Source organism: Archocentrus centrarchus, chromosome 23, assembly GCF_007364275.1.
Source record: "Archocentrus centrarchus isolate MPI-CPG fArcCen1 chromosome 23, fArcCen1, whole genome shotgun sequence".
NCBI classification, from domain to species: Eukaryota; Metazoa; Chordata; class Actinopteri; order Cichliformes; family Cichlidae; genus Archocentrus; species Archocentrus centrarchus.
The window spans coordinates 2,833,072-2,857,509 of NC_044368.1; the positions used below are offsets into that span (position 1 = coordinate 2,833,072).

The 24,438-nt window shown below is 44.3% G+C and overlaps 1 protein-coding gene across 3 annotated transcripts; it reads left to right on the forward strand.

The window, feature by feature from the left end:
• Positions 1–757: 757 nt before the first annotated feature.
• On the forward strand, positions 758–24,168 carry upf2 (UPF2 regulator of nonsense mediated mRNA decay). Of its 3 annotated transcripts, none has more exons than XM_030720157.1 (21): positions 758–804; positions 4,667–5,035; positions 5,304–6,083; positions 6,169–6,329; positions 6,415–6,606; positions 6,686–6,835; positions 7,830–7,933; positions 8,018–8,103; positions 8,338–8,446; positions 8,636–8,749; positions 9,042–9,158; positions 9,324–9,713; positions 11,047–11,322; positions 11,560–11,743; positions 13,874–14,028; positions 14,427–14,531; positions 14,643–14,741; positions 15,742–15,906; positions 17,810–17,951; positions 19,390–19,510; positions 21,745–24,168. In XM_030720157.1, the coding sequence occupies exons 2-21, from the start codon at positions 4,668–4,670 to the stop codon at positions 21,752–21,754; spliced, it is 3,828 nt and encodes a 1,275-aa protein (XP_030576017.1). In that variant the 5' UTR covers positions 758–804; position 4,667; the 3' UTR covers positions 21,755–24,168. The 3 variants fall into 3 exon arrangements, with proteins under 3 accessions (XP_030576017.1, XP_030576018.1, XP_030576016.1); XM_030720158.1 differs by having other exon boundaries at positions 21,748–24,168; XM_030720156.1 differs by lacking the exon at positions 21,745–24,168 and adding an exon at positions 19,600–20,051.
• The last annotated feature ends 270 nt before the right edge of the window (positions 24,169–24,438 follow it).

Below are 24,438 nucleotides of genomic sequence, written 5' to 3' on the forward strand. Positions count from 1 at the left end.
CGTCCACCTTCACTACAACTTCACCTTTCCACCTGCCTCCCTCTCATTCACACACATGTATTCTGTCTCGCTTCTGTTGACTTTCTACTGACTGCAGTGGTGTCCTGGCAAAAGGAGAAGACTGTTGAGAAAATACGATTTGAGCAAAAAAAAAAAATACTAAAAGTAGAAAGAACAGCAAGACAGACACAAACTGGCAAAATGCTGCCCCCTGGTGGCAGAGACTTTGAAGACGGTGATTACAATAAGTATTTTCTTCCCCTTATCCACTTTAAAGTTGCAGGGTAGGGTAGAGCTTAAAAATTCTTTAAAATCTTTTACATACAGGCATAAGCTGTCACTGTCCATGGATTTTAAAATACTAAAAAATATTTTTCTTTATGCATTTTTCCTCTGAAAATATAAAAAATATGTGTTAAAAACTCAAATACAATGAAGAACAAATAAATTAAAACCAATATGCTTAAATGGGTTTAAATTTTAATGTCTGAATAATCCATTTTTAGAGGTCACAGAATTTAAAAATTATAAACTGAGACCTGTTAGTAGCAGTCTGAGCGTTGCCTGTTGGGGAGACAACAATTTTAATTTTGCACGTTATACACACATCTTTTAAGGTTAACTAATAAACTTAATAATTTCTAAAGCGTAGAACAAAATACTCTGATACACGGGAGAAAATGTAATGTAATGATTTTAATTTTAGACAGGCATAATTTGTGGCTCCAACATGAGAGGGTCCTAATGCCATTCACCCGGAAACAAGCGCAGATCAACCGATGTTTGTTTTGCTACAGTTAGCAGGTAAACTCGCTCATCTTTATACATCATTTAGAGGAAAATGGGCCTCTCTAAGCAGGGGGTTCTGGTGCATGTTACTGTAAATATGCGCTGTAATTACCACCAGTGGTTTTTGCGCTATTAAAACGTTTGTTTGCGGCTGTTTTCGCTGTGTCCATTCGCGCTAAACTCGCTAGCCATGATAACGCTAGTTCTGTTTGTTTGCGTGTTTAAAAGCGTCGCAGTGGCTCGTCGTCGCTGAAGTGCACACAGTTTCCTCCTGGGTCGCGTTAAAGTGAAGCTTCCGCCGGATTGTTAGCAGGGAGCAGAGCTCTCGGTACAGTGGGGCTCGGCGGCTAACAGGCGGTGTCTGCGTGGGCGGTGTCACGCTGATCTTAGCGTTACAAATTTGACGTTATTCTTTCTCACTGTCTTTTTAATGCGTCCACGTGACCAAACAGCGTTTACACAGGTGCACAGGCGTTAACTTTAACGAGCTTTTCGCCTGATTTACCTGCTCATCAGGCCCACCTGCAGGGCCCCGTTCAGCCGTGTTTACGTGCAGTTTCTCTCTGAATATGTGACTGAACTGATATTTTATTTTACTTTAGGCGCCTGAAACGCAGCATTACCCATGACTTTTTCTCCATTTTGTGTCCGCAGACTTAAAATGTGATTTATTAGGGCCCCATGACCTTACATTTACATCATGGTGTCACATAAGATCATAAACTGTGGTACTGAGGAAGCAGGGAGTAGTAAAGAAGTATGTGAGGGTAGTGCAGGAAATGTATGACAAAGCAAGACAGTGGTGCGGTAGGGTTGGCAATTGTGTTCGAGGTGGGCGTGGGGTTTCATCAGGTGTCGGCTCTGAGCCCTTCTTGTTTGCGATGATGAGCAGGTTGACAGGTGAGGGCAGGCAGGAGCCTCCGTGTGCCATGATGCTTCCAGTGAGAGTATTGTTGTATAATGCAGGGGTCATCAGCTACAGTTGTCCGAGGGCCAGAATTTTTCTCAACACTGTGAGGGCCAGAAGCTCTGGTCAAGTAAAACAAATTAATATTGTACTCTAAGTAATATGTTATCATTTGAAATATTAATTTTCCTTTCTAATTTATGCAGTTTTTAAGCCTTTGTCAGTGTTAACAGACTCATATTACCTGTACTACAGCAAGCCACTAGGGGGCGATTGCAATATTGTAGACTTCATATTTCAGGATGAAAAATGGCGCTCTCTAAGAACCTGTGTGTCTCATTTGCAATGAAACTGTCGCTGTGGCTAAAGAGTATAATCTGAGGCGTCTCCATAACACAAAGCATGCAAGCTTCAAGGAGTCATATCCTGAACAATCAGAGGCCCGCAGAGAAAAATCGCTGCTTTGAAATCTAAAAACTCCCATCCCACCAGACTTATTAACCGAACTTCAACTGAGCAAGAGAGGGCAACAAGTGCATCTCTGCAGGTTGCCTGGGTACTCTCCAATCATAGCAAACCGTTTACTGATGCTGATGTTTTTAAGGAATGCATGGTGGCTGGTCTATGGACAGGATAATGACTAGTGAGCAGAATTAAGTCGCTCCCAGCATTAACACACTTCACTGTCTCATTCATTCAGCGTACTGTGCGCAAAATCAAGTGGCGATTTTAAAGCGGTTATGAACAAAAGAATAAAAATAATTAATTTCATCAGGGGGAATTCAAGCACACCACTGTTTGTTTCGAAAATTTGTGCAGGAACTTTCTCATGATGACCTCTTACTACACGACGACGTGCGCTGGCTCAGTAAGTGCAAAGCACTGGAGCCTTTCGTTGAGCTCAGGGACCAAGTTGTGGATTTTTCAAATGCAAAGTCAATCAAAAGCAGCAGCTGATCACCGGCACATAATGCAAGACAGAGAAAACATGTGCAACGTTGCATTTTTAATAGACATATTTTCCCATTTGCATGAACTAAATCTAAAACTTCAGAAAAAAAGAAAAAAACCATGGTTGATATGGTGGAAAAACTCGAAGCCTTTGAAAGCAAACTCGAGCTTTTCCATGCAGATTTGTTGTCGGGGAGGCTGCTACACTTCAGCACACATAAAACGGTGGGTGAGAGATCACGGAGAACATGAAGAAATTTATCACACAGCTAAGAGAAAGTTTCTTTGCAAGATTTGATAACTCTGCCATTTTCAGGGATATCATTGAATTTGTGCGTGACCTGTTCACTATCAGCCCAGGTGGAGAATTCTCCACCAACATGTGTAAGGTGATGCTGCTGGATGAGGCGGCTGTTCAGAGCGAACCGAGTGGCTTCCAGGCTGCTGGTGACGTGAAAGCTGCTCTCCATGGTGCTGAAAGTTTGAGCGTCTTTTGGGTTGCTTGTCTCCGAGAGTATGACACACTGAAGACATTGGCTCTGTATGTGCTCACCATGTTTGGCTCAACATACACCTGCGTTCTCAAAAATGAACTCTATGAAAACGCATGAGAGGAAACGAGTGTCAAACGAGTCTTTGGAGGACTTCTTGCACATAAGCCTGACAGCTGTCAAGCCCAGTGTTAAAAAGATAGTGTCGGAGGGGAAATGTAGTAAGTTCTCCCTTTAACCAAGAGCGAGTATTTCAGTCTTGTGATTTTCTTGGTTACTTTATTTGTATTTATTTATTTTTTTGGATCATAGGGTACTTTAACTTGATGTAAAGAGTAACATTTCTAATAACTGAGCCCTGTCACTTTTATTTGTAATTTGTATTTATTTACTGATGTGCAACTTCTCTGTTACATTGAGGGTTGTTATGGAGACACCCCAACTGTGCACAGCTATGAGCGCGCTACACAATGAAATGTTAAATGAGAGCAACGAGCTTATCATTGTTTTTGACTGAAGGCAGGCGCATCTACGCATTTTTAAAATGAATGTAGGAACATATGAAGTGTTCAGATGCAAAACCGTCTAAATCTGCCTCGAGCCTTTTGATTTATTTTTTTTATTTGGATCTTATAGTAAAGTTCTGTAATTTCATCTCACAGGTGATGGTGAGGTGCCTTTTTTCATAAATGTAAATATAGTAATTTACCTACTTTTTAATAAATAATATTTTGTTTTGAGGCAAAGCCAGAAAAATCTTCAGTCCGTCCTCTGATCAGTGTGAATGAAGGCAAAAGGCACAAATATCAGACTATGAAAAAAAGATTTCGACATAGATTCACACAGTACAACCACAATGGCACAAAATAGCAGCACATTTATTTTAACAGTAACAGAATAGTACATACGAGGCTGCGGGGTTTGTGACAACCGAGGGACGGACGTATACTGGGGGACAGTACGCTTTGATGATTAAATCTAATGTGCAGCCATCACTTTTCAGTGAGCATGCTCAGTGATAAAATCATAGGTATAAATTCTGGCAGCAATGTCGGGCACTTTTGTAGTCTGTATAAATTAAACCTGGGCCTGTATAAGTTGAGTTTGTTTGATCAGGAATGATTGGTTGGTTGATTTGAGGATTTTTGGGTGGTGTGCTTGGTTTCCAACAGTGTGTGGTGAGTGGATGGTAGATGTCAGGACCCAAAGTTTCCCAGGAAAACATCAAAGTCATTTTTCCTCTCTGTCAGTACTGTCAACAGGGGTCCAGCACCAAATTATGTGTCCTCCACCTCCTCCTCCTCGGGCTTTTGGTAGATTTGGAAGATTTTTCTTAAATTGGATGGCACAGCGGGATCATGGGAAATCAGAATATTTGATAATATAGCTGATAATGAGCATTTTAGTTTACATTATAAAGCTTCCCCAAAAAGACTGATAGACAGTCAGAAAGCACAGGTGGTTGGATGAGTCTTTACCTGTGCACCAGCAGTTATTGTCATTAAGCTTTTCTTGTGTCCTTCCTCAGTATGCCTGCTGAACGCAAGCGCTCAGTAAACATGGACGAGAAAGACGTTTGTACCTTCAGCAACAAGGAAAAGGAGAAGGACAGGGAGGCCGAGAGAAGGCCGGCGCCCACCCGGGACAAAGCTAAAGACGAGGCCAAGATGAGCGGCAAAAAAGACGGTGGCAAGGAGGAGAAGAGGAAGCGCCTGGAGGAAGAAAAGAAGAAGAAGGAGGAGAAGGAGCGGAGGAAGAAGGAGGAGGAAAAGCAGAAGGCAGAAGAGGAGCAGAAGAAGAAGGAAGAAGAGGAAAAAAGGCAGCAGGAGGAGCAGGAGAGGAAGCTTCAGGAGGAGGAGGCAAAAAGGCAACGTGAGGAGGAGGCTGCCCTCCTTAAGTAAGTAAACTTTGCTGTACTTGACTGTTTTTGTGGCCTCGTTTTGATATCTCTTAGTCGCTTACATTGCTGCACACGAGCATTAACAGTAGCAGATTGAACAAATGACTGTCTGAACCTGTTAGTCTTAACCCTGATGGAAGCATCTGATGGAAGTTTTAAATCCTCAGCTTGGCCTCTGGGCCGCAGTAACACCCAAAGCAAGTCTGCCTGTTTTATTGTCTCGCTTTAATCATGACTCTTTCTCTGTTTTACCTCATCTCTGCAGGGAAAAGGAGGAAGGACATCAGCTGTACCAGGAGGCGTGGGAGCGCCATCAGTGCAGGAAGGAACTCCGCAGTAAGAACCAGAACGCCCACGAGGGTCGTCCGGAAGAGGCCTTCTTCAGCCGCCTGGACTCGAGCCTTAAAAAGAACACCGCCTTTGTGAAGAAGCTGCGCACGCTCACCGAGCAGCAGCGAGACTCGCTCTCCAACGACTTTGCCTCACTCAACCTCAGCAAGTACATCGGCGAGGCCGTGAGCTCCGTCGTGGAGGCCAAGCTGAAGATCTCCGACGTCGGCTGTGCGGTCCACCTGTGCTCCCTCTTCCACCAGCGGTACGCTGAGTTTGCTCAGTTACTCTTACAGGCCTGGAAGAAGCACTTCGAAGCCAGGAAGGAGGACAAGGCTCCAAATGTGAGCAAGTTGCGCACAGACCTGCGCTTCATCGCTGAGCTCACCATCGTCGGCCTCTTCACGGACAAAGAGGGCCTCTCGCTCATTTATGAGCAGCTGAAGAACATTATCGGGGCCGACCGCGAGACGCACACCCATGTTTCTGTGGTGATCAGCTTCTGTAAGCACTGTGGGGACGACATCGCCGGCCTGGTGCCCCGCAAGGTGAAACTCGCAGCCGAGAAGTTCGGCTTGGCCTTCCCTCCGAGCGAGATAATCAGCAGTGAGAAGCAGCAGCCCTTCCAGAACCTTCTGCGGGAGTACTTCACATCCCTTACCAAACACCTGAAGAAGGACCACCGGGAGCTGCAGAACATCGAGAGACAGAACAGGTGAGGGTGTATTTTTTACAGGAAAGTGCCGTTTGATTGTTTTTGTTCTTCTCTCTGACCACCATCTAAATTTTGCCCTCTTCAGGCGGATCCTACATTCCAAAGGAGAGCTAAGTGAGGACCGGCACAAGCAGTATGAAGAGTTCGCCACTTCCTACCAGAAGCTGCTGGCCAACACTCAGTCGCTGGCCGATCTGCTGGATGAAAACATGCCTGAGCTCCCTCAGGACAAGACTGTGCAGGAGGGTGTGTGGCAGGACATTTTCTTCTTCTTCATTTTAGGCTGTGTCAATTTTTAATATATAATATCGTCTCATCTTTGCTCTCGTAGAGCACGGCCCCGGGATTGACATCTTTACACCCGGGAAGCCCGGAGAGTACGACCTGGAGGGAGGAATCTGGGAAGATGAAGATGCTCGTAACTTCTATGAAAACTTGGTGGACCTGAAGGCCTTTGTCCCTGCCATCCTCTTCAAGGACAATGAGAAGAGCAGCCAGGGCAAAGAGAAGGAGGATGCCAAAGGTATGTCGTAAAAGACCCACACACACACGATGGAAGAGATTTGTGTATTTTGTTCTGACCGTACTGCTGTCGGGTTCAGATGGCAGAGAGGGGAAGGATATGGGCAGCACCACAGAGGAGCTGGAGCTGGAGCTGGAGGCTCTGGACATCGCAGATGAGCCTCTAGAACTGGAGGGACCAGATGAGGTGGAAAATGAAGAACTGGCCAAAAAACTGCTGGATGAACAAGGTAAGCATAAGCTTCCTATAGGAAGCTTATTGTTAGATTTAAGACGAAGGAAAATATGACTTCAAATGTTTTATATTTCCTGAAATTTTGTCTGCTGCTCTAAAATGGGAAATGATGTGCTTAAGACTACTGGGAAACTGGCCAACATCATTCAGTGTCCCTCACTCAAGGTTAACGTCAAGGTGCGAAGTCCTCTTTTCAATCACAAGTTGTTAATCAATGAGAATACACTGGTTTATCCTCCTTTTTGACTCTACGTAGACCATAATTTACCAAATGGGCAATAAGACTTGAACCTAGCCACTCATCAGGACGGTGGTTACTGAAGTTAAATGAAGCTGAGGGCTGTTTCCCCATAGACTTCCATACAGCATAATTTGCAGCTAGAGGAGTCGCTCCCTGCTGCCCTTTAGAAGGAATGTAGGTTAAAGTTGCTCGATTATTGGCTTCACTTTTCAGGCCAATAGTTGAAAGCTACATACATCAGGTGTGGGCCGATACTTCTGACCATATAGTGTACATAAACTGTAGCTCTGGTGTTGAAAAAAAATAATGAAACCCTGGATTTGGAAGGCCGTTTTAGGCCGAGCCAAAGCTGAGATTAGAAAACACAAAACCTAATGAAACATTGGGAGTTATTGTGTAGCTGTGGCTCGTTTATAAAAGAATATAGTACATTGTGCTTTTCTGGATGTTGTTCCTGGAACCACGGCATACTGACGATAAGTGGGCTACCGGAACAAGGATACAGGATGAGAATCGGGAACTGCTGGAATGCTACTACGCATGTAATGCCAGTGAGAGGGGTTTCATGAAGGGATCTGTGGACTCTTTGACATCCAGACTGACATTGAAACAAGTAGCTCAGTGTTCCAACAAGAAGCAGCTGCTATCGCAGCTATTAAAAGATATATAAAAAATATGAACCGTAATTCTATTGTACACAAGGCGCTTTAAACAGATTCAGTATGAGCATCTGTTTGTTTACCTGCAGAACAAGAGGACGAGGAGGCCAACACGGGGTCTCACCTGAAGCTAATCGTGGACGCTTTCATCCAGCAGCTCCCCAACTGTGTCAACAGAGACCTCATAGACAAGGTGAGGCAGAAAGCAGCTGATGAGATGAGCTTTCAGATGCTGGCTGGATTGTAAAGATTTATGAGCTCTGTGTGATTCCTGCAGGCTGCCATGGACTTCTGCATGAACATGAACACCAAGTCTAACAGGAGGAAGCTCGTCCGCGCCCTCTTCACCGTCCCCAGGCAGAGGTAGGCCTGTGCAGACTTTATCAGTTTGAGACAGAACAGGGAGTCTTTCCGCCTCCGTGCACAGCAGTGTGTCAGAAACCAGAGCAGACGAGGATTAAATACATGAGATTTATTGACATTAGCAAAGCATAAACCATCACCTGGCATATTCCATACCTTTAATCGCCACAAGGGGGTGCTGTCATCATGACTTATTGATTGGGAGAGGTGCACTGAGTCATTCTCCTCCTGCAGGTTGGATCTCCTGCCCTTCTACTCTCGTCTGGTGGCAACGCTGCATCCATGCATGTCAGACGTGGCGGAGGACCTCTGCTCCATGCTGAAGGGAGACTTCAGGTTTCACGTAGGTCCTCTGCTTGATATTATCGTGTTTTACAGAGTAAAACCACTTTAAATAGACTGATTAAAAAGCTAAAATCAGACGTTCCAGTGGTGTGTTTGAGTGGTTATTCCTTCATTAAACTTTGCATTTTTTGCTCATGTTTGCATTAAAAACATACAGCAGATTTATGAATTTAACTTGTGCGTCTAGATCCGGAAGAAGGATCAGATCAACATCGAGACAAAGAATAAAACCGTCAGATTCATCGGCGAGCTGGCCAAGTTCAAGATGTTCTCGAAAACGGACACGCTTCATTGTCTCAAGGTAGGTGGAGTGAGTTTATTTGCACCTCGAGCAACAACTCCGCTCATCCCATCAGATCACTGAAAAAGAAGATGATGAAAAAAAAAGTGCACTTACCTACATCCTTACTATGATAACAAAGCAGAAAATGCTGCCAGCACACACACAGCTGAGACTGCTGTGTTCACGCATCAGGATAACAACACACCTGGCTCATTGTTTAAGTGTTAAGTGGCTGTTTTGGAGGCAGGTACGAGCTTTCTTTGAGTGCCACGTCTCATCCGGATGTGGTGTTTGTGGTTTGGTCCGACAGATGCTGCTGTCTGATTTCACCCACCATCACATAGAGATGGCCTGCACGCTGCTGGAGACCTGCGGCCGCTTCCTCTTCAGATCCCCCGACTCTCACCTGCGTACCAGCGTCTTGCTGGTCAGTATCATCTTCCTCACAGTGGATCAGTTTGTTTTAAAGCAGAAAACTAGACTGTGATATAGAAAAGTAGAGCAAACAGAGAAAATATTGGAATATAGTTGTTATTTGTTTGTTTTTTTTAGTCATCATTTTAGCCTGAGTTATGTCCCATCTGTCCTTCAGGAACAAATGATGCGCAAAAAGCAGGCACAGCATCTGGATGCCCGCTACGTGACAATGGTGGAGAACGCGTACTATTACTGCAACCCGCCGCCCATGGAGAAGACGGTGAAGAAGAAGAGACCGCCGCTGCAGGAGTACATTCGCAAGCTGCTCTACAAGGACCTGTCCAAGGTGACCACAGAGAAGGTGCTGAGGCAGATGCGCAAGCTGCCGTGGCAGGACCCCGAGGTGAAGAGCTACCTGATCTGCTGCATGGTCAACATCTGGAACGTCAAGTACAACAGCATCCACTGCGTGGCCAACCTGCTGGCTGGCCTGGTGGCCTACCAGGAGGACGTGGGTATCCATGTGGTCGATGGAGTCCTGGAGGACATCAGGCTCGGCATGGAGGTAAGGAGAGGCAAAAATCTGGAAACGAGACGTCCTCTAGTTCATGCTTAAATTAGCTCTTAGTAGGATTTAGTTGGATAATTTGATTCTTGGAGCTGAATGTTGTGGACTCTGCTGTTAAGAATGCACCGAGCTGAGATTTGGATTGGACTATAAGTTTGATGCTGACTTGTTTATTATTTTAAATATTTAATGTAGTCTCCTGTGTGTGAGGAGGAGAAACTGCTGTGACTGTAAATGACTGCAGTTTGCAGCCTGATGACTTTCCCTTTGATTCGAAACAAGAGCCGTGCAAATAAATTGGATCAATAACTCTGATACATTATTTGTTTCGCTATATTTATCCTGCACCGGTTTTCATGTCTTGTTTATTAAGCACCAAAAAGTAAATTTATATTGTTGAATGTATTTATTTTGTTTTTACAGAGTTAGGAAAGCAGTTGCAGTTGAGCCCAATGTTTCCTTCTCCAGTCTCTCCTCATAGTGAGGGATACAGATTATTAATTTGATACTGGTTAAATGAATTTAACACTACAAACTAACAACAGTTGTCTAAAAAATTAATACGAACTAGACTAAAAAAGTGTTTTTACTCACCAAACTAACTTTTCAACTTTACTTTTTAAAAATTTTGTCCAGTCTGTCAACAAAACCTGAGGAGGTGAATTTTTGGAGAAGGCGTCTGCATGGCTGCGAGTCAGGCGGACGCCTCAAATCTTAAATCTTGGACCGTGTATCCCCGCTGTGGTGTGTGTCACGTATTAGATGTGTTTATTTGTGTGTTGTTGATGAGGTGAGGGAGCAGTGAGAGGACAGGGCGATAAAGCAGAAACCTGATGCTATCTTTTTGACTGACAGCTGGCTGAAGGGAACGCTTGTGTTGCCGCATCGTTAGTGTGGAGACTGAACTCTGCTACGTGTCGCAGGGCATGTGGGAATGTGTGAATGTCGTCGGGCTCCGTGTGATTTGTGTCACAACTGCAAGTGCTTACTTGCATATTTTAGAAGCCATGCTTACCCTTTGACCCTGATCTGACTCCCATCTGACCCCAAAACTGAGTCCAGCCAGTCCAGATTCAAGTAAGTTTCTTAACATCAAAAACAGCAACAGTATTCAGAATAAACAGGAGAGTTCATCTCTGATGGAGTGCTGCAGGGATGACATTTATTTGAAGGCCAGCCAGGAAGTTGGCATCGTCCTGGTCTCTGCAACATATCCCTGTAGGATTGTTCCCATTTTTTCCCTGCAGCATCCTGTCTTATATTTTGGACATCTGTTTTTCCTTCAGCATTTAGGATCTTAGCGCTTCTTCCCTCGCTGTTTCCTTCCCAGGTCAACCAGCCCAAGTTCAACCAGCGGCGGATCAGCAGCGCCAAGTTCCTCGGCGAGCTCTACAACTACCGCATGGTGGAGTCGGCCGTCATTTTCCGCACCCTCTTCTCCTTCATCTCCTTCGGGGTGAATCAGGACGGCACCCCCAGCCCTCTGGACCCTCCGGAGCACTTGTTCCGCATCCGCCTGGTCTGCACCCTGCTCGATACCTGCGGCCAGTACTTCGATCGAGGCTCCAGCAAGAGGAAGCTCGACTGTTTCCTCATCTACTTCCAGGCATGTAACTTCCTCTAGTTTGTGTTAGGAATGCACGATATTGGCCTGACAGGGACCTGTAAAGCTCTACTGGGTGTTCAGTGTGCAACACATTGAGAGCAGTGCTGCAGTGGCTAACAGGAGAGCTTGGATAGCACGGAGGAGGCTAACAGCGCATTTCTGTATCAGACCTGTACAAGATGGAGTCCATGTCTATAGTTCAGGTGAAATAAGTAAGATGTTATTGTGTGTCTGCAGAGGTACATCTGGTGGAAAAAGAGCCTCGATGTGTGGACCAAGGACCACCCCTTCCCCATCGACATTGACTACATGATCAGCGACACCCTGGAACTGCTCAGGCCCAAGATGAGGCTCAGCAGCTCCCTGGACGAGGCCACCAGACAGGTCACTGACCTGGAGAGAGAAGTGCTCGTCAAACTAGGTAGGAGCGTGAAGCTGAGTAGTCGCCTTTAACGTGCGGACGTAGAGCGTGACGGTGTCATTGTAGCAGCCGGTGTTGCCGGTTTGGCCGCTCTCCGTCATCTCGGCAGAGCAGCATTCCCCGGTGTGTGGGAGGGCAAGCGTGCTGCGTCATTCCTCTGTCTGCTTTATCGGTCGGACAGGTTTTAACTCATCGTTTAAAAAGCCAAACACATGCACACACTCATTACACAAGCTTCAGGAAGGATTTATTCAAATGAGTTATGACCGTTTCAGACTTCCTCTGTGCTCACAGTTTAATCTGGTTTGATTACCTTAAATTTGCCTTCACCAAAGATGCATTTATGTGTTGCTGAAACCACCTGACATGCATCCATCTGTTTTGGTGATTAAACCTATTCGACTGCTCATGTAATGTTATAAAGAGGAGGGATTGAAATAAACTGTGAGCTTTGTATCTGACAGTGGCGGTAAAACTCTTTTAAAAGTTATCCGAGAAAAAATAAACCTCATGAACAGACCAAAGCATAAGCAGCCAATTTGTCTTTCTGCAGCCTGCTTCAGTTTTTCAGTTCTGGGATCATTGTTGGAGGAGGAAGAGGAAAGAGTATTGACTTTGTTCTGTGATAAATTGATCGTTTTGAGGTCAGGAGGTAACCGGATAAGGGGTCCAATCCCAGAGATCAAACACAGATTTTCAGACTTTGACTGCGCCGCTGGACCGAGTCACGAGGTGCTTTCAGGCAGACGTTTTGAGCTCTATATGTGCACTTTCCATAAGTCTGGAATTCTGCATACTTTGCCTTTGGGAATTACCCAGATTTATACACTAATTCATAGCGATGTGATATATTTATATATTTTTTAAAGGCATTAAAAAACTGGTAGACAAACACAGCCAGGCTGCAGCCCGTTCTGCAGATGAGCGCGACGAGCTCAGGGAGCTCCTGCGTGGCAGCCACGGGGAGATCAATGAAAGCTGAAGCTGACAATTTTCTGGCACCAATGTTGGAAGAAGTGGAAAAACATGAGGAACAAATACATTTGCCTCTGAATGAAGAGGGGGCACAGGAGGGCGTTTTATCTGTTTCTGTCAGCTGGTCCCGCATGTAAAACGCTGAGGCATAATCACCAGGTAATTAAACATAATGCAGCATGCAAAAGGATGAATGCTGGCCTAGGATGTAACCTACAGGTATAGGTAGGTTTACAACCTGTAGCAAACAGCGATCTGAGCTCTGGTGCTGGGCAGTCTGAATAATCAGGAATGTAAAACAATAATAGAGACGGTGATGTCCAGGGGCGAGGGAGAGAGGAGGAAGAAGGAAATGTTTGCTCAGCAGGTGTATCTCACTCTGCGGTCTGATAACAATGCAGCAACACAAGCTTTGTTGAACAGTTTCAAGGTGTTGACCTGGAATGTGCTCAGAAAAATGTAAACCACAGCACCACCCTCTGAGAGGACACCGTGGCAGATCCTATAAAAATAAAAGGATCAATACAGCAGCTGTAAAGTACAAAATTACTAAAGTAAAAGGGCAAAGTGGTTACTTTGGGTTGGAGTCCTCCAAAGAGGCACTGGGTCCTTCTGAGGGGAGCTGCTGGTTTACTGTTTGCTAACACGCAAACATTATCATACATCACCATCTCCAGCGGTCTAATTAGCAGCACAAACAGAAAAAGCGCCTCATGGCATGTACTCAGTAACTTTCCACCATGTGTGTTTATGTGTAAACCTTCATGCTGGTGGATGTGCAGAATGTGTGTGTTTGTGTGGGACTGTAGGAGAGGAGTGAGTGATTGATGAAACTAAACAGTGGAGCCATTGTTAACCTTCATACTTCAACCAGGATCGGACATTCCTCAGTCCTCGAGTCACACACAAGACCTGATCTTCCACTCCAGGCCGCCTGCCTGACTTCATTTCTTCGCCGCTACCTTTTCTTGCATAATCAGGCTCTGTAATGACCTGCGTTTACCATCCAGAGTAATCGTTCTAATTATAACTTGTTTGAGTAAAGCTGCTCTCTCGGGTTTGACTCGCCTCGGAGGTATTTACAATATAATCTGTCCCGATTGTCCCGAGTTTTACGTGTCCTACAGATGAACCTTCTCCTGTGTTTTCATGCAGGTCTGGCCATGGAGAAGGACGGCCGCTCCAGTGCCATGAGCGAAGGGGAGGGGCTTGACGAGGAGGACGATGATGGTGATGACGATGAAGAGGGAGGCGCCGAGACCGAGGAGCAGTCCGGCAACGAGAGCGAAATGAACGAACAGGAAGAGGATGTGAGTGCTGCTGATCTCACGAGCTGAAATCCCAGTGCTAGCGTCCTTCCTCGAGCATCATAATTAACGTGGCAACAGAACAAACTTTGTAGCTTAAATATTTAAACTTTTATCTTTGGTCTGACACAAAAAGGAGATTTTTGAGTTTGTGAGAGTGCAGCTACACTTTGTTCTCTGTAGTCGTGCTCTGTGTTGAGACTACAGCCTGTCCAGTTATGGTATCAAATATTCATAAGCTCTTTGTGATGTCACAGAGGACGATTTGATAGGCTCAGTACGATCTGTCGTCATGCACTTGAGAGAAAAGAGAAAATGTTGGTTTAGATCTTATTATTTTCATATCATTTATATTTCTGAGTCTTTTTGTCAGTCGATTATTCGTGACTGTTTTTTTTCAGGAAGGGTCAGAGAATGAAGAGGAGGAGAGGGAGGAAGAGGAAGAAGAGAACACAGACTACCTGACTGACTCCAATAAAGAGAATGAGACCGATGAGGAGAACAATGTAAGATCCGACATGGTCGCGAACATAAAAACGCTCTTTAGGCTGGAATAGATTTAATAAAACGTCTCGTTGATTTAAAGATTTGTAACTTTTGCTCATGTGGATGTGCAGGAGGTCACCATCCGCGGCGGCGGGCTGAAGCACGTGGCCTGCGCTGAAGACGAAGACTTCATTCAGGCTCTGGACAAGATGATGCTGGAGAACCTGCAGGTAGGACCTCCTGCTGTCACGGTGACGGATAAAGAGGGAGTTTTTTTTTCCTGCTGCAAAAAACTTTATTGATGATGAGAGGAATCAGCCGTGAGGTAGGAGGACCAATAATCCGCTGCATCAGTAATCTTTATTAAGGCTTATAAGATCCTTACAGTGTCCTTCAGGCAGGAGGTAATGAATCACAACCGCAGAGTCAGACTTGGTTTACTGAGGACAAAGGTACACTGACCTTAAGCTGCACACCTGACCTGCTCCAGAACAGGTTGTTTCAGAGATAAGAGATCAGTGGACACCGCCTACTGACCGATCCGGTCTCAAGAGATTCCTCGAGTCTTGCTGTGCAGATTATAGGAGGGTTTAAAGTTTTTAAAGACCATCCTAAGTGTTTACACGGTGGGCATCAATAAGAAAGACAGGAGAAACTTTATCCCCATCTTCCACCTGTTGGCTACAAGCAGTTTCATTGTTTTCTAAGCCTTAAATCTTTTTTTTTGTGCTGTTTAATTCTGCTGGGTTGCATCAGAAAGGCTAACATTGCCTTACAGGGTGTAGGAATACCTGTATTTGAGCAAGGCGTTGATTTAACAAAGTGTGCAGGTACATTTAGTCAGATGGCCTTTTATCTGGATCAGGATATTAAACATTTTAGTTTGCAAACTCTTCCTTTCTGACTTTGTAGTATATCTTATTTTATCTTAATTAGGCTTCATTTCTAGGTTTTTCCCATCTTGATAACCACTGAAAAAGCACAGCACACTTTCACAGCTCTGGTCGTCTGACGGAGTTGAGAACTATCTTCATGGTTAATCTGATTGCTGATGTAAGGAAGCCTTGTGGTTCATGTCCTTGTTGTATTGAGGAGTTTCTACTAAAGTGAAAAGATGCACCAGACCAAACAGAAGTAAACAAAATGCAGTGTAGAGGTGTGGATGCACGTCCTCTCAGCTTTGGTGCGAGCCTCCCAGACTGACGCTTCGTGTGCGCTCTGTCACTGCAGCAGCGTAGCGGCGAGGCGGTGAAGGTGCACCAGCTGGACGTGGCCATTCCTCTGCAGCTCAAGAGTCAGCTGAAGAAGGGGCAGCCGTGCATCGGAGAGGCAGACTCGGACATCTCCGACACCATGCAGTTCGTCATGCTGACTCGCAAGGGCAACAAACAGCAGGTGAGGCGGCTTCTATGTGCCTGACTGTTGCAGTACACTGCAGGGTTGGTCAGTCGGTGTGATGATTGTAGGCGTGCAGAGTCAGAGCAAGCCCACCCCCCCAGGTTGCTCCCCGGGCGCCCCTTGGCTGCCCCCTGCTCCATGCTGTGCTGTGTGTACTACATACTCCATGTGTGTGATGGGTTAAATGCAGAGAATGAATCTCACTGCATGTATATGTATGTGACAAATAAAGCTCTTTCTTCTTTCTTCTTCTTCATATTCCACATTAATATCTGTAGAAATGACACTTTATAGCTGTTAGTAATGGAGCTGTTTCTCTAGTGTATGGTGTCCACTGAGCTGAACCTCCACATGAACACGCTCTCCAGCAGCTGCAGGTTCTACTGCAGGTTACAGCAATAATCTCCTTCAGCTGACACAGAGTCCAGGACTGTGGAATTTGGGGGATTTGTGAGTGGTCCACCGGGCGCTTCAGGACCTGCAGATTGTTTCCTGCAGTCCACAGAACCAGCCTCCCCGTTTGCTAGTTCTGCAGGGTTTTAAGTATCGTCCTGGTTGTTCTTTTGTGGTGGTTGAAGACATAAATCCAGTAATGTAGACAGGAACAGGGCTGTAGGAAAATGCATGAGATGAGGAGTTGTTCACACTTACTGTCTTTTACAGAAACCTCCTGCTCACAGGCTGGGCTCAGTCTTAGCCCAGGAATAATATTGACTTAGGATCCGTGTGTGTGTGTGTGTGTGTGTGTGTGTGTGTGTGTGTGTGTGTACCAGCTTCAACTGTTCTGTTTTATCACATCCTTTACATTTTGATCCAGCAGCTCTGTCATTCAGTGAGTCGTGTTTGTACCCCTGAGCTGGATGTTAGCCCCCTGGTGTCGCTCTTTTTGCTCCGCTTTCGGTCTTCGTCTCCCACTGAGGGAAATGTCCTCACCTTCAGCTGCTCACCTCTTACTGTCTGTTACACATGCAAAGGTTCCTGAGAGAAGTGGTTTCAGGCACTGTAGATGGAAAAAAACGGCTTGTATGTCAGTAAGCGTCCTAACACACATGGAAGGGCACAGGTGTGTGTGTTTGTGTGCGTGTTTGTGTGTGTGTGCGTGCGTGTGTGTGTGTTTAGGCGAGCTGCTGCGTGGTGGAATGTGTGGTTTGAGGGCAGAGGCTGGTTTTTGTGCTGCTGGGTGTGTCCAGTTTTCTGCCCGTCCACACAGTTTCAGTCTGCTTAAAAAGCAGCTGCCAGAAACACACGAGCAGAAACGTCAGCGTGGGACGGCGCACACAGGGCGTCTTTGTCCGTGTGTTAGAGATCTGAGGCTCAGCCAGCTGGGATTTTGGGGGGGGGCTGATATCAGATTGTAGGGAGTGAGAAATTGTGCTGAGGCACACTGTCAGTCATACTGTATTGTAACTTCACAAGATGAATCACACAAACCACCCTCTACTATTACTATTCAATCTACTATTCTAGATGTCGTTGTAGCTGTGAGGCAGCAGTGCTAACCATCACACCACCGTGCTGCCCCTCGTCCTATAAATCAGGTTTTTAATTGACCAAATATCAGTATGGATTTTAACAATCCTGCATCGTCTAACATTATATGCTAAACTGTTTGGGCTGCGGACTGTATGATAAAGTATTTAATGTCTTGTGATTACAGTGCACCAGTCTTCCATTAATACTTTATAACTACACAGCAAAAACAAACACCATCGAGTTTTCCAGTATTACAGGTCCTGAGCTCATCATGGAGCCCAGCTAACACCAGGGAGCACCCGACTCTAAAACACTTTCACTATTTCAAATGTTTGATCATTTAAAAATCTAAAAAGTAGGTTAATAAAAAGATTAAATAAAAATATGTGAATAACTGCATGTGCGTGTCTTTCGTTCTGTGGGACAGTATAAGATCCTGAATGTGCCCCTGTCCTCCCACCTGGCGGCGAACCACTTCAACCAGCAGCAGGCCGAACAGGAGGAGCGCATGAGGATGAAGAAGCTCACGCTGGACATCAACGAGCGGCAGGAGCAGGAGGACTATCAGGGTAACTGTTTATTGTTTGTTAGCGCCGCTGCCCAGGGTTACCTCGGTTTCTCTTTCATATCTGATCTGTAAAAGCTGTGACCTTTAACCTGAAATCAGGGCAGGCTGTTTCGCTTATCTAAGGACTCCTTTGAAGCTCTCCCTCCGTGGAGGCTCACGCTGATAAGAAAAGCAGGTTAAAGCTGCAGCTCGTCTCTGCACAGCTTACTGTAGGCCTCTTCTAGGCAGGGAGTCAAAGTCAGTGCGTGATTTGGTTCATTGTTGATCAACAACAAAAAACTAAAGATCTGGTCTGTTGATTTTTTTTTTTTTTTTTTTTGACCTGTGAGGTTTTATAGGTTTCTATTATTTCCTCCAGAAATGTAAGCGTCCTGATAAACTCTGAATTCTTTCACTTTCTGTTGCTGCTAAAGCTTGGGGGAGGTTTCCAGGTTCAGACTGGGCCTTTTGGAGGATGACTATGATTGGGCTGTTACCAGTAGAGGCGACGAGTCTGTGGTTACATTTAATTTGGCTCTGGGTAAAACCTCCGGCGGGGGGGTGAACATCTAGAAGAAACCATCAGTGCTGCTGTGGCACATTCACACTGTCTGATTTTTTTTAGAGCCACAAGGATCCATTTTTGGAGGAGAGTGTGAAGTAATAAGTTGCCAGCAAGCTTGGTTAGCAAGCTGCATCCATAAACTGCAAAGGGTGCAATGTACAGACACACAACTGCTAATTAATGCTAGAATTTCACCACCACTCACCAGATATGGTGACTCCGGCTAAGCTAATCTAGGCTAATGCAACAAAATGCAAATGTTTTGTTTAAAAACAAACAAACAAACAAAATAAATCCCGCCTCCCCCTGTCCAGTTACGAAGGCCTAAACCATCTATGGAGGCTGAACTGTGCTGTAAACCTGTTTATTTAAAGTAAAGTTTAACATGAACGTCAATGGGCTGAGCTCACTTTTGGAGCCGGCCTCTAGTGGCCATCAGAGGAACTGCTGTCTTTTGGTACTTCCACATTGGTTACATATTTACCGCTGAGGTTGCCGCTTTGTTACACTAAAGTGGATTTTATGCTCATGTGTTAAATTGTCACCGTAGGTACATTGTGACCACACTTACACAGGCTACACCGTGCAGGAGTGTAAATTAAGCACCACTGGCCATGTTTCCTGTTCACGTAGGCAGGACTAGCACAATAAAATGCACAATAGCTGCTAACACAGACGACAAGATCAGTCATCCATGGAAAATTTCTCTGGTCTCATCAGAAGTTTTAGAGGTCCTAAACGGCTGCAGTAGTGTTGACTTTTATAATTATTATAATGTCTTAATTATTCATGTCTGCTCGTCTTTGGTTTTTGTCTTGCTCTTCTCATAAACAGGTGGAATATTTTTCACCACAGCTTTCTGATTGAATTTCCTTTTTGCCTCCTCGTGTCACAGAGATGATGCAGTCTTTGGCCCAACGTCCGGCTCCGGCCAACACCAACCGGGAGCGCCGGCCCCGCTACCAGCACCCGAAAGGCGCCCCCAACGCCGACCTCATCTTCAAGACAGGAGGAAGGTGAGGCGCGCTCCCCGATCGGTGATGCTCCGTCAGGCTGCGCAGTGTGTCGGATTAGGGCTCGTTAACTTCGGTGTGTCTTTGAACAGAAAGAAACAAGCAAGAATTGAAAGGCAGGAGAGGCGAGACAGGCAGGAGAAGCAGGAGAGAAGCCAAAGATATGAGTTGGAGTAGGCTAAAACAGCTGGAGCTGCTGTCCAGAGGCGAGGCTTTAGGAGCAAAAAAACGCAGCATCTTACTTTCACTTATAACTGATCTCATTTTCAAGTGCAGAGAGTTTAAGGAGCCTTATTTATTAATTTTTCTTTAAAAGCTGAGAAAATGTCGACAAATAAAGATGACTTCCTGTTTATATTTTGTACATCTTTGTTGCACAAAATGAGGAGATGATTTATATAAAAGTGTCATTTAAGTTGGCCTAAAAGCAGCAGACTTCTCAAGTAGAGTTTTGGCTTCAGTGTTCAGTAATAAACTCAAAGAATCCACCTGATAAATAAACTTGAACTTTGACCTTCTTGTATGGAGGCCCGAAGCTGCCAAATAAACAAACAACTTCAAATAAATTCACCAAAAATATAAAGAAACGTGTAGGCATTAATTAATGTATATTTCTGTATAATTAAAAATTTTTAATAATCCCAACAGAGTCAGTATTCAGCACACTGAGTCAGCACTGCTGTGAAAAACACAACACTGTTTTCCACTGTGACTTATTAATTTTTTTTTTTAACTTTTATTGATTACAGAACAATAAATAACATTTTCAGTGTTTCAAAAAGCAAAAACAAAGCAGAACGAAACAACAAGCGAACAGAAAACGAAACAAACAAAAACAAAACAAAAAGAGTAATATTGAGATCGGGCTCTATTCATCATATTAAAGAAGGGTAGGGGGAAGATTAAGTAAATAATTAGCTAAATTAAGTAGAATTGAATTAAAACACCAAAGTCATGCAGTAACAATGTTTGAGGGAATTCCAAAGCCTGTTTGTTGATATTGGAGCAGGCTGACGTTAATACTTTTTCTCTGTAAATAAAATCAGATCAGAAAACTGTGAACAGGGAATGAAAAGCAGTTTGTTTGGTCTGGATTATCCCAAAGGAAATGTTTTTGCAGGTTTAAACCGTCTGCGTTATATGACGTTACATCTACTGATAAAGCAGAGTGGCTTTATTCGAGGTCTTTCACAGCTGTTTTCAGAGTAAAAGCTCTGAACAGTCTGTAGTACACCGTTAGGCTAGCTGCCTCTAAAACATAATGTTATTATTGTTTCTGTGAAAAACAAATTCATGCTGGTTTAATATATTTAGTTCTGGTTTATTTAGTCCCAGTGGTAACAGCGAGGAGTGGTTTTGTACTAGAACAGCGATTTTAACTTAACGATGGTGGAATCCAGGAAAAAAAATCTGGCAGGAAAAAAGTGTGAAAAACATTAGAAATGTTGAATGAAACAGCAGCTTTTTTGTTTCTGTTGATTTTTGACAGACACAGAGATTCAATTTTTATTTGCTGAAAGCTTCTGTTTCCAGAGAAACTGTAGTACCTGTAGTACCTGTAGTACCTGTAGTACACCACTGGGAACTCGCTGGGAGGTTCGTGGAGCCTTTTGGAGCTAAAGAGTTGGTGGAGACCCAAAATGGAGCAAAACCAGAAAGAAGATTGGATGTAGATTCATCAGGACACAAACACGACTCAAAATGACTAAAACATGAAAAAAAAAAATCCTTTTTTAAAAAAAAAAAAAAGTTTACTGAGGTTTTACGAAGGCAGGCAGCTCTGAGAAGCAGCACAATAAACATTTACAGTACAGCCAAAACAGAACTGACGTCCAGTCAGTTATTAAAGTTATTTTGTTTTCACTTTTTGTTTTTAATTCACTTTGTTCAGTGAGTTTCAGAGTGCGTTTACTCTTTTCAATTTAGTTTTCACTGTATGAAAATTTCTAGTTTTAGTATTTTTTTTAGTTTCAGTGTTAATTTTAGTTATTTTAATTATTGTATTAATGGAAAACACTGAAGGGAAGATTTAGGAAACTCAGTATAGATATAAAACAGACCTTTCTGAAAGCAGTTGGCTCATCGTCTTGCAGACATCCAAATCCTCAGAGTGTCATCAGGCAATTTGTGATAACAGATGAAACCAAACTGAGGGTCTTTAATTGAAGGGGAAATGTCAGGAATGGGGTCAGGCTTGCTCAGCACCTCTGCAGTAAATGTCCTGCTCTGTCCTCCAGGAGACGCTGATAGGAGTCTGGGCCCGGGCTGAGCGAGCGACACAGAGAGAGAATGAATGAGCAAAAGAGAGAGAGAGCGAGAGGAAAACCAAGAAGCTCAGAGGGGAAACTGGTCGAAAACAAGGGAACGAGTCCTTCAGACGCCCACTGAAGCCGGACAGACAAACCCCTGACCTGAACACACACGCTCCAGCCAGAGGAGGAGAGGCAAAACCGACGGGGGGGGGGGACTGGGGTCAAAGGTCAGGGGTCAGACAGGTGGCACTCTTTCTTTTTTGTCTGTTACCTGAGATGACAAAGAAAAAAAAAACTGTCTGGACCAGAGGACAAATTAGAAACAGCTGACCGGCGGACTGATGGCGAGGCGGACGGGGTGAAGCGAGATGCGCGGCTCACCCACCGCCGTCACACCAAGCGGAGGAAGAAGTGACTCATCTTTAGGAGTTAAAACCTGCGAGTGCTCAACTTTCACACGGGACAAGCAAGGGATTTTTTTTTTGTGTGTGTGTGTGTGTTTTTGGACTAACTGCGGGAACAGCTCAGTCTGATTTTGTGTGAAGCAACAAATGACGCAGAGGAAGACGTGCTAATCGAGTTACGCTGGTTTGAAGAGCAAACAGCGACCGATGGCGTGCATTCTTATCTCCACTGATCCTTTTCTTTAAGATAAAAAAGACTTTATGTCTCTCAGATCGAGCGGTTTTGTTAAAACTGCTAATTTCATTCGACCAGCAGTTTAAAAAGAAACCCCAAAAAATCCAGCTTGTTGACGCTCTTACTTTATAAATATAGATAGAATTTAACATTCATCTCCTCAGACTGATACTTGAGATATTTTTAGTCAGCTGATAGAAAATGCAATGCTGTTTTTTTTTTTTTCATAATCAGTTAAATATGCCTCAGTTTTTTTCTACAGTTGCTTCTTGAAGCAGATTTCCTGACTTGGCCAATTAAACACTAATTGTCACATTAATTTATACTGAGTAGGTATTTACTCTCACTTACTCTCTACAAATTATAGCAAGACCTTTAAAAGGGACCTGTCATTGTTCTAGAACAGCTTTGCATGATTCACAGTTCAAAATAATCCTCTCTTATCTGATCCTGGGCCGTGCAGTCCCCTCATTGCTCCTCCACCTTTAAGATAGCTGTCTTCTGATTGGCTGCCCCCCCTGCCCCCCAAGCACATGAGTGGAGCATCTCTCTGACCTCATACAGAGGTGAAAGTAGAAAAAGCTGTCTGCAGCCGGAGCTTTTGGCCCGATTGCTTATACATACCCTGACCTTATTATTGGAAACTTTGGTCATGTTTAATATGAACATCAAGGTTTTAGGACAGAAGTGTAGCCACCCATTCCTAAACAAAGCTTAGCAAGTCTGTCCTCATTAATTAAGATATTTGGTAATTATTAACAGCAGTAGTAGTTACATTGTATCTCCTACTAGCTTTAGTGACCAATTATTCAGTCTGTATATCACAGAAAATATCAAAGATCCACCTGAAGCTTGACCACAGTTTGAATTGATGATGTTAAAGTATTTTCTAAGAATCAAAAGCTCACCGGCTCTGGGACTTGCCCCTTGGTAGGCTTCCAGAAGTTAGCCAATCAGTAGAAAGTGAGTTTTTAGGGAGGAGGTGGGAGCTTTAAAGAAAAAGAGCTTTAATATTTAACTTATGGCCAAAGATTTCAATGAAAAAGTCTCAAGTCTGTAAAACCACCTGCCTGGTATTGTTCCGGCCCACCTCGCACCACCAGAACACCTCTGAGGTTAAGTGATGAGGGTTTGGGGGTGTGAAATGTGGCCCCTGCTGAGAAGAATGATCAGATTTGGATCTGTGGAGTGCGCGTGCTTCGTCTGCAGCCCGACACGAGTGCTTGAAAACGCCCTGGAACCAGAAGTTTGGTAAAACCTGCAGAAAAGTCACCAACAAAGGCTGCCTGCCAGCCACGTAACAAAAAGAGAGTAAAGGTGGCGCATTTTGGTTTGACCTGTCAGAGGAGGTGTCAGTCGTTTTATTGCTCTGGTAAGAAATCAGCACAGCAGAACCGGCTCTCACGCCGTCGGACGCTTTTTGATCTCCGCATCGTTCAGACTCGTGGAGGCACGTCTGGATCGAGTGACCCGCTCACCGATGGACACCTGAGTGTACATATTCAGCTTGATGATTTTTTTTGTTTGCTAACGTTCAGCTTGCTTTGATTTATTCAGTGTCATGTGACAAGTTTTTTTTTTTTGGCTTTCTCCTGGATATAACTGTGTGCCTGAGAGTCTTCCTCAGTGATGACATGACTTAATTAGATTAATATAATCTGTTAAACCTCTAGATTGATATTATAAATATATATCCTCTGTATTCTGCTACATGAGCCTTTTCTGCAGCAGCTGTGTCTTTGTTGTAGTAAAAAGCATCCAGAACTCGACTTTATCCACGTCCAGTGTGTTATTATTTTACAGCAAGGAAAAGGCAAGAAGCAGCCTGCTAAAGCTTTGTGTCTCAGCTCATGACATATAAAATTTACCACAATAAAAGCATGAAGTATTCTCTCTGAATGAGGTCAGTCGTGTGTTTAAGGCATGCGAGGGTGCGCCTGTTTGTTGAGGTCTAATTACAAGGCAGCAAGCGTAAGAATTTCCTCTTTTCCCGCCCGCACCCTTCTCTAAACATTACATATGTAGAGCACTGGTAAACAT

Excerpts from the sequence above, each read along its gene's own strand:
- upf2 (XM_030720156.1), top strand. The coding sequence starts at position 4,668 with ATGCCTGCTGAACGCAAGCGCTCAGTAAACATGGACGAGAAAGACGTT. Across the intron at positions 6,607-6,685 it reads AGAGAAGGAGGATGCCAAAG|ATGGCAGAGAGGGGAAGGAT; the intron begins GTATGTCGTAAA and ends TGTCGGGTTCAG. Across the intron at positions 15,907-17,809 it reads GCAAGGGCAACAAACAGCAG|TATAAGATCCTGAATGTGCC; the intron begins GTGAGGCGGCTT and ends TCTGTGGGACAG.